This window comes from Mytilus trossulus, chromosome 10 (assembly GCF_036588685.1).
Source record: "Mytilus trossulus isolate FHL-02 chromosome 10, PNRI_Mtr1.1.1.hap1, whole genome shotgun sequence".
Taxonomy (NCBI): domain Eukaryota; kingdom Metazoa; phylum Mollusca; class Bivalvia; order Mytilida; family Mytilidae; genus Mytilus; species Mytilus trossulus.
Genome location: NC_086382.1, coordinates 57,109,411 through 57,127,728, shown reverse-complemented (window position 1 = coordinate 57,127,728; position 18,318 = coordinate 57,109,411). Strand labels below are relative to the sequence as shown.

The window sequence follows — 18,318 nt, the reverse complement described above, 5'->3', positions numbered from 1 at the left end:
TATTGTCTATATATTAGCATCATTGTTAATATAACGGAATTTGATGAGACTGTCATCAAAGTGAGAGGGTTAGCGCTATAAAACCAGGTTTAATCCTTCATTTTTTACATTTGAAAATGCTTGTACCAAGTCAGGAATATGACAGCTCTTGTCCATTCGTTTTTGATGTATTTTGTTATTTGATTTTGCCATGAGATTATGGACTTTTCGATTGGATTTTCCTCTGAGTTCAGTATTTTTGTGATTTTACTTTTTAGACCGTTGGTTTTCCCGTTTGAATGGTTTTACACAAGTAAAGTTGGGGCCCTTTATAGCTTTTTTTATTCGATGTGACCCAGGGCTTCGTGTTGAAGGCCGTTTATGACTTATAATGGTTTACTTTTATGAATTGTTATATGGATGGTGAGTTGTCTCATTGGCACTCATATCACATCTTCCTATATCTATAACCAGCAAATACAATAATCTAAACAGGTAAAAGAAAATAATTTTATTGTAAGGTATACTGTATAAATGGCGAACGTACATATTTCATAGTACGATAAACAGAAGTGAAAATTTATAGCCGTACTAATTTTTTAACACTTATCAAAGCTGGTAAATATTAAAAATAGAGAGACGAGATATAATCCTAAATAAAAAACATTAACTGACAAAAAAATTTACAATTTATTCTATTCTTAAACAATATTTTTTTATTTTTTATTTGATAGATTCTTTTTGTGCTTTTTTGTAAATGTTTGTTTGTTTTGACATTGTAACACAGTGATGTTTGCTGTAACCATATTTTGACTATTTTACCGATTATGTCTGTTTTGTTCACGCATCGTTGTAAATATAACGAAATTTGATGCGACTGTCATATAAGTGAGAGGTTTAGCGCTATAAAACCAGTTTCAATACCACATTTTTAACATTTGATTATAACTGTGTCAAGTTAGGCATAACAGTTGTTGTCCATTCGTTCGATGTGTTTTATCATTTGATTTTGCCATTTGATTAGGGACTTTCCGTTTTGAATTCTCCTCGCAGTTCAGTATTTTTTGGGATTTTACTTTTTCCAAAGGTTACCAAATATGTATAATCTAAAATTAGGCCTCTAATATAATTGACTATATATTAAAAATCTTTGAAATGAGAGGAGAAGCTCATTAAATATAGATATCATCTGTCATTGTATATGTATGGCTGGTTCTCTGTCCTTTGTCTGTTTGGCTCTAACAGATATATTGCAAGGGAGAGGACCAGCCTAGATTATTACATGCAGAGAAACGTTTTTTCTTCTTTTGGTTTTTGGTTCCGAATTAAAATGTGTGGGTACTGAATTGTAAAGTCTGATGAGTGTTTAATAATAACTTTATTGTGCTGTTTTATTGAATGTGGACACTGTTTTACTAAAATAGTTAAACAGAGACTTGATGGAATAACAACACAATAACAATAAAGGACAACTCTCACAAAAAACTTTTGAAAATGACAATGACTTAAATTTTTCTGCAAATATGTTGTATATTTGTTTTGTTAGACGTATGCTACTAAAAGTTATTCCTCTTCGTTGGTTGTGTATTTGATATGGTTTTTGTTTGTGTTTTTGTTTTGTGTTTTTTTTTAATTTGTTTTAAGTAGTCTAGAATTGTAACCAATCAATAAGAATAAAACAACATCACCAGGATTTCTTTGTAGGTTATTAGCATTTGGATATATGTAAAGTATACCATTTACGGTTTAACGTTCATGTTAAGTGGCATTTACCCAATTTTGGAGATAACAAGATTAACAAACACACCAAATCAGTATGATAATTTAAGATAAGATACGTAGTTTTCTAGTAACAGATGTATTTGCATTTACATTGACTTCTTTCAATTCTTTTCATGTTTTTTTTCTTGTCTTATATTTTAGCAATTCAAAATACATTTGTTATTATTATAATTTCAAAATGGTTGAAATTTTTGTTTACCAATTGTTCTATCCCCCCAAATATAAGGTTTTAAAAGTAAAAAACACAACTCCGAGGAAAATTCAAAAAGGAAAGTCCAAAATCAAATGGCAAAATCAAAAGTCCAAACACATCAAACAAATGGATAACAACTGTCATATTCCTGACTTGGTACAGACATTTTCTTATGTAGACAATTGTTGATAGAACCTGGTTTTATAGTTAGCTCTCACTTGTATGACAGTCGCGCATATAATGCCATTATATTGACAACGATGTGTGAACAAAACAAACAAAAACAATACTAGTATTATGTAAAAATGTCACAAATAGGGGTAAATAGTCTAGTTCGGTAGGTCACATTCGTGAAAAGGGAACGGAATTGTAGTAACGACATAAAGAACATATCCGATATCATCTGCGAAACTGATATTCCACAACGGGCAACCAACTCGTGATGGCGTCCGTAAAATTTACAAAGTAATGATGTCAACTTCACCATTTGGAACTCTTGGTTTAAAATAAAATTTACGATGGGGAAGCTGAAATCATCTCTTTTGTCGTAAAGTTTTGTTTTCAACCGACCCTCATAGTCAATTTCTAGATAAAAATCATAATCAAATGACAAAATCAAAAACTCAAACACATCAAACAAATGGATAACAACTGTCAAATTCCTGACTTGGTACAGGCAATTTCCTATGTCGAAAATGGTGGATTGAACCTGGTTTTATGTCTAGCTAAACCTTTCACTTGTATGACAGTCGCATCAGATTCCATTACATTGTCAACGAAAACAAACAGACTCAATAATTAGAAATGTCAAAAATAGGGTTACAGCAGTCAACATTATGTTATCATCTTAATCACTATAAAACAACAAATGTAACCGATGCTTCCTCCTAAAAATAAAATAAAATCGCCTTCTAAATTACCTGAACTCTCCATCTCACATTTTGAAATGAGGAAAATGAGGGAGATATCTATCATTTAAATAAACGTTGACAAATTCTTCTTAAAAGACTCTTTTCTCCTAGCCATTAAAATTATGACACTTTTAGTCAGCAGTTCTGTGTTGACATGAATATAAATTATATTCGTAGATTGTGTTCGTAGAAAGAAGATGTTTTTGTGTTCGGTTAAATTGTCCCCTTTTAAAATTGTTATACGATGACGACTGATGTACCCATATTTTGACTATTTTATTAATTGTGACTGTTTATTTAACGCATCATGTAAATATAACGGAATTTGATGAGACTGTTATTAAAGTGAGAGGGTTAGCCCTATAGAACCAGGTTTAATCCACCATCTTCTACATTTGAAAATGCCTGTACCAAGTCAGGAATATGACAGTTCTTGTCCATCCGTTTTTGATGCGTTTTGTTATTTGATTTTGCCATGTGATTATGGACTTTCCTTATTGATTTTCCTCTGAGTTCAGTATTTTTGTGATTTTACTTTTTTTTTTATATTGTCATATTTTCTGTTTATAAAACTTTTAATTTTCGACAAAGTAAGGATTTTCTTATTCCAGGCATGGAACCAATAAATAAAATAACAAACAGAATGAGAAAATAACGACTTTGTGCTATGCCAAAATATGCCAAATCGACAGGATATTGGGCATAAAGTTTTGAATGTATATATATATATATATAGCTTTGTTTTAATTTGTAAATAAACTGTTTTCACAGAGATATGTCTCGTTTTTTTTGGTCATTTTTATTATGCAAATGTTGAAATTAAAATAGCATTTTTTTACCATGTTACATTATTAAGTTAGTCAAATATTCAAAGCCCATGATCCATGACTGAGAAACATGGTTAATCAATCTCCATGTAAATGAGGCGATATTAGATATCAACTCATTATAAGTCTTTTTTTTTTAAACTAAAGCTAAACACAAATATTACTTTGTAAACTAAGTAAAAGTTTCAGAGTCAATGAACCATGAAGAGGGGTGGAGCTATATAATCTTCATGGAAACGGTACTTACAAATATCAAAAAAATTGCATACTAAATATCATCTTAAACTGATCTTATCACAAACTAATACATGTAAACTAAGCAAAAGTTTCAAAATCAATAGACCATGACTGAGGGACAAGACCAAATATTCTGCATGGAAATGAGATGTGCTAAACTTACACAACTAAATATCAATTAACTTTGGCCTACCACTAATGGTTCCCCTTGAACTTACACAAACTAAAACACAATAACTAAGCAAAATTGTCAAGTCAAAAGACCATAACTAAGGGGGCGTAGTCAAACAATCTCCATGGAAATGAGATATGCCAATGCTTGTACAACTGCATACCAAATATCATTGACCTAACATTAGTGGTTCCTCATAAACTGACATAATCACAAACTAACACATGTACAATAAGCAAAAGTTTCAAAGTCAATAACTATGACTGAGGGGGCAGGTTTTGGCTCCATCATGCGAGACAATAACAAAATCAACTTGATAACCATAAAAGACTAAATATCTTAATATCTTCCCACAAACTATATAAAACAACATCACCGTAAAAATCATTGAGTCATTTCACCCTTATACATACCGATATGGATATTGAACGCTAGATGGCCTTTGCATTTATGTTTCGGTTGGCTGATTGCTGTCTCATTTGCGTATTACATATATTTACTTTTATTCTTTTTCTAGTAAATACTCATATTTCTGTCATCGTTGTATCTTTATCTGCTAATTTTACTTAGTATATCGAACTGTGTATAATATATGTACATAGTTTGATGATAATATACATCAAGTTATCATTGTCTTCCATTAACTCTTTGTTCTGCTTCTTCCTTCACACCTCTTCTGAAAATTTTCCCAACCGCAGTTTTTGGAAAACTTTCAAAAAAAAGATGCATTCTAGTATTTTCTGTGAATTTAATCTGACTTTTGACGCCTGCTGATAGATATAATTTGAGTTCACCTTTTGAAAGTAGTGAACCTTTTCGCAAAACGATACCCGCGTAGACCTTTTGAAAGCAAACTGGATCGCTGACAGGAACTACACAAACTTCTACTACTGCTTGATGTATTTTAATCTCGTCTTCGATGTAAGACGGTGAGATTAATTCACCATGACATAAAATGATATCTGAACAACGTCCTGTGACTGTAAAATCACCATTTTCATGATAAATGCTATGTCATCTGTTTTGTACCAACCATCAGTTCCAAGTACTTTATTTGTTTTATCTGGATTTCTATGGTAACCTCCAAAAGCAACTCGATTTCTAACAAATAGTTCTCCTATTGCATTCCGTGGCAATGTTTTTCCTTCGGTATCGACGACTTTCATTTCGACTCCCGGCCAAGGTTTACCGATATTATAGTCGGAAAAGTCGGACGCCGCTTGATACCTTTTCACTGAAACACCTCCCATTTCTGTTGTTCCATAAATACAAATGAATTCTTTACAAAATCTTAGAACAACTTGGGCACATTGTTTTGGGACAGGAACTCCACCGGTAGCTAAAACTCTTGGACTTTTGTCATTTTTATCTCTTTTCAAAATTTCCATCGCAAAAGCTGGTAGGATCTGACACACAGTACAGCTATCTTGTTTAATTATTTTAATCGTGAAGTTGCAGATTTCACTGATGCTCTGTAAAGTAAACTGGTCAGATGAGGTTACGTGGGTAGCACCACAAACCAAAATTATGCATGGGTACCCAGCTCCCCAGTTAAATAACCTGTCGCTGAAATATACATCGCAAGATTCCATGTTTAATGCAGAGACAAATCCTTGACCGACTTCAAGCATTTGTAAATGAGTCTTTGGTACGAGTTTCGGGATCCCGGTACTACCAGACGTCAATAAAAACGCGGCAATGTCATCTGGATCCAGAAATGGTAAGTTTATATTCTGATACTTTAGTTCCGTTACTTAATATATCAGAAATCGTGTAACAATCTTCAAAACCTGTTATTGAATTGTCTAAAGCAACAAATTTCAGAAAGGGGAGTAGACGTTCTTTTTTCAGCTCTATCTTTTTAGTTTCTGATTCGCTTCTCGTAAGAATATTATCCAGAAATTCGCGAATGGAATTATCTTTCTCGTTAGCCATCAATATAGCTTTACAATTTCCTGGGATTTGTAGAACTGGTATAATATCTCGACCGTCCTTGTACTTGAAAGACATATGTAAAGGAACCGCTCCTGCCATTAATATTCCAAAGGTTGAAACAAGCCATTCTTAACTGTTGGGAAAAGACATACCTATAGTGTCATTTTTCTTAATCCCAAGATGTACAAGACCCTTGGCAAATGTCTGACTCTGCTGGTATAAGTCTTTACATGTTATAACTTCACGATTTCCAGACTTAGAATGAATGATAAATGCAGCTTTGTTCGGACTATCTGTAGCATAGTATTGTATTCTATCAGGAATGGTGCAATACATGTAAGGCTCTGTCATAGGTAACTGGTCATAGCTTATACTTAAATGGTCCATGTTGCTTCTTCTTTGAAAGAATTCGAACAACCTCTACACCTGTAATTTTGTTTATATAAGTTCTGGGTCTAATTTTTTAGTCCTATTTTTTATAGTCAAGACACGGATTATGTGGTTTATATTGTTATTGTTTTAGTATATTCAGCATGTATTAATTGTCTGGCTTATTTTACTTTTAAATTAATGACACTTATATGTGACCAGTCATCTAGCTATGGTCGTTATTTCAAATTATGCATTGTAATGTATAATGAGATTATTTCTCATCTGATTTTAAAATAGTCTTTATAGATACTTTTCTTAAGTATGAAATAAAACATTTCAAGACTTTAATCAACACAAGAATTTATCATATACGGCAACATGAAATTGAGACATTCTGCATATTTTTCTTCGTGATATCTCTGTCAATAGTAATACTATTTGTTGCGTTATAAGTCGTGGGGTTTATCACAATAAAAAGCAGCGGTGACACCAGGTAATGCATAGAAGGAGCTACCCCTCACCCAAGCATCCTGTTTTAAAATATATATTTTTTGGTTTCACATCGTAAACAAAATTTTACCATGCTATCTTCACAGATATTGCTAAAAGTACAGAGAGTTTATAAATTATTAACCTCAATTAGGCGGAAATAATAATAGATTGTAAAAACTTATGGGCAAGTTCAGCTGGTCGCTTTCAGGAATAAATCTCCAACATTTCTTAAAGTCATAAGAAACCTCAAATAAAAAAAAAATATGCATATGTTTTTTTATAACTAAATGGATAGTTTTCATTATACAACTTATGTACATATACTTTTTTCTGAGGAAAACTCTTTAATTTGTCCACATTTAGAAGAAGTTTACTTATTTTTAATTGCTTGCTTCCAGGAAGCAATTCGTCGACATATTTACCGTATGCATAGTGACCCGAGCGTAACCCTCCTCGTAAAAATCCGGTGACCACATTACGCATGGATCTGTCATTGAAATAAACAAATATCTGATTATACATGTTAAACACATGCTCAATACCCATGCTTTTTGTGATTTGTTTACTATAAGGTGACAATCGGTAAAAGTCGGCTTCAAAACACGGCATTGAATGAGCAGCCATATTTGTTAAATCATAAAAACAGAGAGAAAAAAAGTTGACGATTATATGATATATTTGCGAAAATAATGATAAAATCGTGCACAGAGGACTAAGTTTATGATGTTTACATGCATTGGTTCAAGAATTGGACTAACATAATTTTTCACCACTCACTCGTTTCATATAAAATTTTAGATGCTTCCAATATGAAATCTATAGCTACATCGAGGTCAAGATCAACAATACTACATTGTATGCATGCAACATCAGTTATATCCATATGGCTAGGCTGTTGTGTCAGAGTTTTCAAACTTAGGTTCTTTATATGTTTAGATTTTTTACAGTATACATTTAAGGTGATCCCGTTTCTGTAATTTGTAATTTCCCTAATAATAGAATTCAACGTACTTGGCACTGACATTTGAACATCAAGTCTATATATCCCTTCGTAAATTTTACGGACGCTATCGTTTTGGTTGACCGTTATGGAATAACCGTTACACAAATGATATCGGATATGTTCCTTACGTCGTAACTACAATCCCCTTCCCTTTTATGAATGTGACCTACCGAATTAGACAATTTACCGGATTTGTTATCACATAAGCAACACGACGGATGCCACATGTGGAGCAGGATCTGCTTACCCTTCCGGAGCACCTGAGGTCACTTCTAGTTTTTGGTGGGGTTCGTGTTGTTCATTCTTTAGTTTTCTATGTTGTGTCATGTGTACTATTGTTTGTCTGTTTGTCTTTTTTTCATTTTTAGCCATGGCGTTGTCAGTTTGTTTTAGATTTATGAGTTTGACTGTCACTTTGGTATCTTTCCTCCCTCTCTTCTATATATAAAAACAAGGAGCTGTGATATATATGATTGCCTATAAACCACTATCCAGTGTTACAACTACGTTTTTACAACTATGGGTAGGTCAACGTGTGGCGTTAAAAATTGAACCTATACCATTAGGTAATATATAAAAGGCCTGGCATGATAAAATATGAAAAAAAAATTAACCAGAAAATCAACGACCATGTTTCCAAAGTACCCTGCCACGTCCACTAAGTGTTTTTGTTAGATGTTTTTGCTTTGTAACTATCTATTCAAGTGATTTTTATAGTTTGTACTATTACACTACTATCCCAGGTTAGGGGAGGGTTGGGTAACTTATTTAATCTTGTCACATTCTGTATGTGCCTGTCCCATATCAGAAACCTGTAATTCAGTGGTCGTCGTTTGTTGCTCTATATCATATTCTTTTTTCGTGCTTAAATTTTGTACATAAATCAGGCAGTTAGTTTTCTCGTTTGAATTGATTTACATTTGTTATTTCAGGGTCTTTTCAAATGATAGCTGACTTTGCAACATCTTTTTTTATATGCATATAAGTTGTACAACGAATGTGTACATGCATATGGATATGTATAAGCTGTGGTTTTATACTTGAATTAGATAGTTCAAGATTTGTTGACGTATTTTTATTTTTTTTTGTTTTAAAAGAAAAACAAATTATTTGTAACATCTATTTTATATACGTATCCTATAAATTCATGCATTTTTTTTTTAAGAATTAATTCATAGTTATCAAATGTTAAAAAAATAGAATAAAACACGTCATTTTTTGCTGTATATTTATCCTAAGACAGATGTTATTGTAGTCTCAGATTTATCAAATTTAAAAAAGTTACATTTTTGTCTTTTTTCTGAAAATTGGTAGAAATAATCTTCATACGTATTTAAACCAAACATCATTTTACAAAAGAGGCGTCCATGAACTGGTTCACAAGTTAAATAAGTTTGAATGATAAAAATCAGTGGAAAAAATGCATCTTTTCTAAATATGTCAGTTTGAGGTCGCAAAAATAACATGTTATGTTACCAACGTCATTACCTTCCCTGTTACTGAATACTATGCCCGCTGTCTAGTAAATTGAGCCAAGAAGATGTTTTTACTGTCGTCGTGCAGAAATTGTAGGCCGGGTCGACAGCATACAATTTCTTTACTGCATACGGCACGACAGGAAGAGAATTTCTTACCTCAACCGACATAATCAATTTCTGCTCGGGCTCTTACTGTGTAGGAAATCAATAACCACGAGTTGGATTCCAAGTCATAAATAATTTAAGCGAGAACATGCAAAGACGTCATACTGATTAAATAAACGTGAGATCTACTATATCATTTTTCGGCTAAGTTAACTAGCTGAAAAAAACCCGATACAATATAATCATCCAAAGAATATCCACCATATACTATTTGGGATATATTGATGATAACGGAAATGTTATTGGTTGGAAGTCAGATGTTATGCTTCTGTCAAATTCATGTTCACCGATTTGACTAAAATTCCCATTTGATTTATATCATAGTGAAAGGTATATCAAACTTACAAAAAAAATATAAATAAACAATGCACGACCTCGATAATATGTATCAGCATTTCGTGTGTATGTTTGTCTAGACGCCATCTGAAGTATCATCGAGATGACCTCTGCAGACTGCCGATGGTGAAATAACACGATATACACACAAATATAAATATGATTAGATAGGACGGGAAATGCCCTCTATGATCACCTCATACCCCGCTTCTTTTTCGAATCCCATCCTGGGTTTTTTATTACTATTTTTTTCTTTCTAGTCGATTTATGAGTTTTGAACACCAGTAAACCACTGAAACCTACATTAATAATATTGGTAACAAAAGTTGAAAAGTTTAACGTCCACCGAATATCAACTTTCTCTTATTTGACATAATCCCCCGGCACCCCATAATTTCAGTGAAAACTAGTATACTGGCCTATACCGAACACTGCTACTTGTAATAAACTGGAATTGAACTAAATTCATATCTCCGCCAGCCTAAATATCCGTGTGACACGTTCTAGTGTATGTAAATGAGGAGATATACCCTTAGTGTGATGTGTGTGACACATAGTATCACATATCATTTGCAGGGAATCACATTCATTGTACTCAAAACTAACATTGTTTGGTCTCTTGCCATTGTATAGTATGTAATGCACATAACCAAGCAATTTTTTATATGAACTGATAGACTCTGCAAACAATTATTACTTGTTTCAATGCTGTTCATCTCAGATGACAGTAAAGTCTTCATTAATCAATCAAGATGATAGCAACATAAAGACTTGGAGATGTAAAATACTGCCATGACCTGGTACTAGGTGACATATCAGCAAATGTCAACAAACCAAAACCTTCGAACGTATAGGGAAACACAAATATAGTATACTTGGTTTTTTTTGATAAGACACAAATTGATAATATTAAAAAATCATATGGGCATCAAGGAAAATATCAAACAAAAATCCAGTGAAAAGTATGTACATGTACCAACAAAAAATGCACTTGCTAGACACAATCACTTTTGGATGAATACTCAATCAGTATGAGTAAGCAAATGAACTTACTCCAAAGCAAAAATCGCCAAAGGACTGGACACGGTATTAAACATAAAGGTGGAACTACAACGCGAGTCTAGATGATCTCATACAAATTCATGCATTAAATAGCAAGTGCAGACCTACAGAAATATACAAAAGAGAATTTGGTCAAACAAACGGAGCAGGAAACAGGAATCTTTCTGAATAACAACTCTGAAAATATAAAGATGGATTCCTCCACATCGACACACCAACTAAAGGGGTTCTCAGGAACAACCAATTATATTCAGAGTATACCCAGGAAGATCATAACAGCATGCCAGATAGAGGACCAAGCCTATATACGAAGATGGGACTAAAAAAATAGCAAAAACGACTCAAAGGAGTAAGACCTTTTAAGAAAACTGGCCAAGATGATATATCGATCAGCTTTAAGAAAACAGCAAATTGCTCTCACATAACCAGACTTAACTATATCTATTGTCAATGAATGAACCCGAGAAAACTAGAGAAAAGATGGAAAATACTCTGCAGCAAACTACTGTTCAGTATCCCTGAAACCAATTACATGTAACCTACTTCAGCAATTAAATACTCTGCAGCAAACTACTGTTCAGTATCCCTGAAACCAATTACATGTAACCTACTTCAGCAATTAAATAGTCTAAAGTACGATCATGAACCACTTTGACTCAACCCAAGAATTATGCAATGGACAACATGGGTTTATAACCAAACTATCATGTGAATCCCAGCTGCTGATAACGCTACGTGACATAGTGGAGAACATGGATGACGTCGACCTGACCCGAAAAAGTTTACTTGTTGTGAAATGATCTCATCTCAATGTTTCCATCCGTGTCTCGGTACCAGGTCAACACCATCAGACTTCCAAAACACTATATGGCCACACATTAGACTGTGGGAAAAACTTGGGCTCACTATCAGCTGAGACCCCACTTGTACAAAAAAATAAAATCCAGACCACCGGTAAACCTCCAAGACACTTGTTTTTTTTTACAGAGCAATATGGGAAGGTATACTCCAGACCTACCCTAAAATATTGATAATATAGCAATTTTAGGAATGAATAGTGTAGAAGATATGAAAAGCAGAATCAAATAATCTAAGCTGAAAAGATAATAAAACTATATTGTAATGATGAACTGAAGATTTTTTAAATTCATTTGCAAAATATATTTTCATTTGTGAATAATTCCTTTTGTTGTATGATACCTTGTGGTACAATTTCATAGAGATCCATACACTTATACTCAAGTTATGGTCTTGAAACCAAATGTCTTTGGAATATGACGACATACCATTATAAAGCTGTCATATAAAAAGTTCATTATACATATAATGAATAATTTGATGCAACCATAAATTCATATTGAAGACCTGTTACCTTCCACAGACTACCTGATGAATGGACAGGCAACAGGATGGATGTACAGAACAGAAAAGACCAATACCATAGGTAAAGCATAAATAAAAACTAATTTTGACCTTTATAAACAATTTATTAAGTGTTTAGAGCTAAATTAATTTACATTTGTTTACATTTATAACATAATTCACAACATGCCAGTTATGGCCTAGCATTAACATAATTGATAACATGTACAAATCTAAATTACCTCCCTTTTGTAATCATGGTTTGTCTCTATAGCAACAGCATATCTAAATAAAGGCAAGATAACTTTCCAATCAGTGGAAGAAGGCAGGTTAAAACTGTGCTGCCAAGTTAAAATTGCAAGCAGAGATACAAAACAAATGTAAAAATTTGACAATTGATCGCATTCTGAACCAGAACAAATATATTCTCTATAAACTTTCATTTTTATATATATTAATTTGAGTATCAATGTAAGTAATACCTATGACATCATTACAATGTTAAGTAAATGTTAGATTTTTGAAATAGTTTTGACAGCTGGGACAGGGATTAGGGTTAATCTATAAACAATTGGTTGGGACTAGGGATTCAATATGACTGACATGAATAATGCACCTGTATCAGTATATTAGAACTATTACTTTTAGAAAGTATCTGTCAGTCCCATAATTAACCCAAAAAAAAGTAACGAAAAGCAGATATGTTGAGAACAAATAAACACATCTCAAGATTAATAATAGACAGTGATTGAATACTTGAGAAGTGTTTAAATTTAATACAGTTTACTTAATAAATTATTACACTCAAAAATTATTTCAAAAATTTTCAAGATATTTATATTGCGTAGAACATCAGGGTACTTTTAAAATACCTTAAACACTGTCTTCAAACATTAAGTGAATTCAAGACAATAATATGTTCAATGTTGGTTTTTACATAGTACATTTTTAATGCAAATAACCTCGATTTAGTAACCAACTAGATATTTAAGAGTGGAAACAATCCATCAAATCTATGTGTAAGTCAAATCAGACATATCAAAATAGGATATTAATACAACACCAGCTTCAGGTCCAGCATGTCACCTGAATAAACAAGAGCATGCTTACTACACTATTATTACCACAATAGCATATAAAGCATACTGGTACTGGGTTCCTTGTATCATGAGTCTCTTATTGAATCATTTCTGTATGAAAATGTGTTGCCTCAACATGAAAACAAGACTTTTCATTAGGTTTTAAGAGAAAACCTTTCAAGTCTTGAATTATGTAGGTATATAATTGCTGAACATCTACTACAGTTGAACTTTTGTAAATAGTGGTTTCATTGGCAATCATTTCACAACTCCTTATTTTTACATTAATAAAATGGACCTCCAACTTCATTGCACCCTTTTGGTCAGGTCTGTCAACCAATGTAAATACTGTCAGTGATGCCTTTGTTTGATGTGTACAACAACATAGGCAAAGAATCTTGAAAATAATGTTTCTAGTAATAACTAGTAGGTTTTATCTAATATTTTCAACTTTTAGCTCAAAATTTATGTAATGCTGTTATCAATGCTTTTCCATTGTCATAGACAAATATTATTGATTGCGTACCTCTGGTAGGACCAAATACTGTTAATGTTCATACTGGTTTCTCAGAGTCATTTGTACATTCTTGTCATATCTCATGAGTGTTTAAATTGCACATAAATGAGAAAATGTATGTAATGGTTAATTTGACATTTACTATAACTATGGATGGATATCAAGTTGAGGGACTTGAAAATAAAAGGATGGATACTTGAGCTGTTCTTAAGTGAACAAATATAAGTAATCAAATATAAATTACTTTATTTTATTATATTTTTAGATATATATTCGATATATTTATAAATTCAAAATTGAAATACGTTTTTAAGTCTATGTGATGACTTGGAACTGTAAATCAGCAATACAAATCTGAAAAGGGACATTTACTTAACAGCTCAGAAATATATACCGGTATGTAATATACATACTGATTTGACCAGCTTGATGTGAAATATGTATACAAGTTTGGCTTGTACAACAATAATACATATTTGTTCAACATGAACAAAATCACTATATTGCATTAAGGCTCATATTTTGCTTAAAAAAATATCACACTAATTTTTGCTGATTTGTTCTCATGATTTATTATGCTCTCCTTAGATCCAACATGTCATCTAAGGGGAACAACTCTGTATGTTTGCTAAAAATCATTTGTTTCCTCTCAATATCAGAAGAAAGAAATGTTAATAGGAACATTTCAGAGTTTTCTCAAAAACATAAATATCAACACAAAACTCGCTAATTGCTGCACTACTGCATTTTTAAGATACATCTAAGATTAGTAATGCTTATTGTTTATTCCCTTATCCTGATATGACTTTTTTCTTTTTTCTCATTTAAATTCCTTACACTGATTGAAGTGAAGGAACCGTAGCAAAAAGGAAGAACTGGTTAGAATATACATATCAAAATAGATTTTCTTCCATATATTTGAGATCTTATTTTTTTTTCATTTCAATCTTAGTCATATATTTGAAATCATTTTTTTTTTATAAAAGTAAACCTGAACTGAATATTGCAAACAAAATCTTATCAGATTTATAAGAATTGGTGTGTACATATTGCTTCCTTCTTGTACCTACTTAACCTCATAAATACTTAACAAAAATATACAACTAATTAACCTTGTGGTAATTTCTGAATTCCTGTGCTTTCCTCAGGTCCAGCATGTCACCTAAGGGGAATAACTCTATATGTTAACAATGGTCATATATAACTCCTGAATGGTAACCAGAAGTAACACAAGCCCATAGCAAACATAACAAAGTTATCACAAAAGCACAGGGAACCAGTATGGAAATCATCATCTGATGTTGTTGCCTTATATATTAAAACTTAAACAAGAACCAGTGACAGGTATACAAACTTTAGGTCCAGCATGTCACCTAAAGAGTTCTCTACCAAGCAACGCCAAAGCAAACTTAATATGATATGATACCGATAGAGAAACTAATGTATACATATGAGTGGTAGATGTTTTCAGGAATAATATATAAAACTTCAACTCTCTGGTGATGTTCCTGTATCTAATCAAGTTTCATTCTTACCATTATAATTAAGTATTGCATATTCAAAAGATCGGTTATTTTTAAATATTTATTTATCAATATTCTGATGTTTTTTTCAATTTTTCTGTTTATTTTTTTTTAAAATAAAATTTTGCATTTTTCTTTTATAAAATAATCTATACTTTTTATAGATATTTGTATATCTGTTGATAAAACCTTCAAATTATAAAGGTAAGAATGAATCGATTAAGATATTTTCTTTATTGTAAATATTTCTAGCAGGTGAAAAAACAATGTTCATTCATAACAAACATACAACCATGCACAAACAATTTTCAATCAAAATATTTTTCACCCACTAGAACGGAAAATAATTATTCCCTATAGAAATAGTTCATTCTTTAACAACGATTCATTGAAGATAAAAACTGTCAAACTAAATATTTTTTGGAGTTTAATTTCCATGGGATAATACAAATGTTATTTGTAAATCAACATCTGACTTGGCACCATGTAAAAGAATGACTCTCTTTGACAGCATGAAAGACTGGATTTATCATGGAGAACTCACTACTGAGTAAACCATGCCTGAGCTTTATAGTTACTCTTCCCATGAGATCGGACTACATCAGTAATAAATAAGACAATTCTAATATTTACATTATATACATATGTACAATAGTAATCTCAACTGGCCTTATATACACAGCACTACGATCAGCACTCATTCACAAAAATAGACACTTTCTCAAATCATCTGGTTTTTAAGGGAAAGCAGTTATTGGTTGAAACAAAATCTGTTTCTTAATATTTCATCATTAAATTGTTTATATGAGAAGTTACGAGTTTAAAAAATTCTTTCCATAGGAAGAATATTAGACAAATTACAAAGTTAAATCAAAATAAGCCTTATGGTCAAAAGTTGAAAATAAAGAGAACCAAAAAATTAAAAAAAGATAATTTAGAAAGATTGTAGCTACAACAACTACACATACATGTAATGATCTTCTGAAATGTATGAGAGTTAAACATTTTAAATAAACCGCAAGTTCTTTCAATAACTCATAAAACATTTCAGGATCAACAAACATAAAAACAATTCTTAGCACTGTCTTAATTGCACTAAAATAAAAATTTAACCATATTTAAGAAAACATTTCTTAAACAATTTTAACACATTCATTCGTACTGATAATTTATTATCACATTTTAAATACTGTTGCTATAGAGACTGTTTCCATAGTAGCACCAAACAAAGGGAGGTAATACATTATACATTCATATTCCTTAAAATTCCAGTAGCTTATTTAAGCACAAACACTGACCAAGCTACACTATAACTTTACTCATCTAAGACATTCTGTTATAACATGGGATAGGAAATATCACCCTCAAACAGTTTCTTCTAACAATATAAATACAATTGTTTCATTTACGAAATAAGTCAAGAAAAGAAAATTGTACTAAATGTTTGCATGATTATTCTATTATCGAAATATTTCTTGATTTCATTTTCAGGCTTCTTGAAATTAATGAATTTTCTGTATGAAAACTATGTATAAAACAGATATTGAATATTGCAGCTTAAACATATACTCTACAAAAGTGTTTGGTTAGTTTACAAAGAGTTTTGGAGTTAGTGGTATATTTCCACACCGTTTATTATATACTTGAAAAAAATAAATACACATCTATATACTAGTATGTATATAATATAATTTTTGAATTAATCTATACCAAATTCAAAAAGAAATAATATTGAAGTACAACCTAATTTTAAGAAATACACCGTACAGCAATAAACACAGAACTTTTTGTTGATACTCCTCTATTGAGTCACAAAATTTTGAAGAAAAAATATTTCTTAATATCCTGACTTTTATTTTTCAATGTCATTTATCGAAAACACTTAAAATCTTTTGATGAAATTAATAACCATTGCTTCTTCATTTTAATAAAAAATCTTTCTTCTCAAATCGACTATCACAAGCTTTTTTTAAATTTTGAGTTAGTGAAAGCTAAACATTGTTTACACAAGCTTTATTCGCAGTGAAAGAGGAAAGCTATTAAAAGGGCAGTGAAGTTAAAAATATGAAATGATTAGGCAAAACATTCGACAGCAATACTGAAATTGAAAAAAAAAAATGACTTTGATTCGATACTTTGCAGGAAGAACTTGTAATTTTACTGAGAAAGAACTATACAGCTATGTCTTCAGATCTGTATTGCGAAAAACTCTTTAATGACCTAGACTTGACATCATTATCTGCTTTGACCTACTTAGACAGTTTACTTATCACACGAATTAATGCACCATTTTCTTCCTTTAATCGACGATTGTCTTCCTTTAATACTTCCATTTTCTGTAAAACACAAAATAATAATGAATTAAGATCTTGTAATAAACATATCCTGAAAATCAATGGTATTAGGGTGAACTCTGAGTATAGTCATGTTCCGTTTCTTGACCTAAATGAAAATTCAATTAAAAAGATTATTATCGTACTTGTAATTAAAAGATATGTTATCACAGAAATAGTTTTCAGATAATGATAGTTAAACAATGTTATAACTGGATAATAGTAATATAAATTTTAGTTCATAAATGAACAGAAAAGTAAACAAAATGAAGAAAATTCAACAAGTCCATTTTAAACTATAATCCTGGATAGACAATTTAGAATGAAAACACAATTCCAAATACAAGATACAGGCTAAAATCTCTAGTAAAATGCTCACACAACTATTACTTTATTTTTCGGACCTGTAGATTTTTTAAATTTCCTATTTGTCATATGGACACAGCATTCACATGCATCACCAGATTACCGGAAATTTTTTGAAAAAGTTATATCTCATTAGACAGTCTGTAAACACAGAAACTGGGAACTAAAAACACTGAAGAAAAAATCCATAAGTT

The 18,318-nt window shown here is 31.6% G+C and overlaps 1 protein-coding gene and 1 pseudogene across 1 annotated transcript in view; both read right to left on the bottom strand.

Annotated features, from left to right (window-relative positions):
- Positions 1–5,036: 5,036 nt before the first annotated feature.
- On the bottom strand, positions 5,037–6,408 carry LOC134688022 (medium-chain acyl-CoA ligase ACSF2, mitochondrial-like; annotated as a pseudogene).
- A 6,002-nt stretch (positions 6,409–12,410) lies between these two features.
- Positions 12,411–18,318, bottom strand: part of LOC134688021 (protein phosphatase 1 regulatory subunit 12A-like) — an 88,844-nt gene continuing 82,936 nt past the window's right edge. The window contains exon 27 of the mRNA XM_063548488.1: positions 12,411–17,761. Within this exon, the coding sequence (XP_063404558.1) occupies positions 17,675–17,761 (87 nt within the window). The 3' untranslated portion in view covers positions 12,411–17,674. The remainder of the gene's footprint in view (positions 17,762–18,318) is intronic.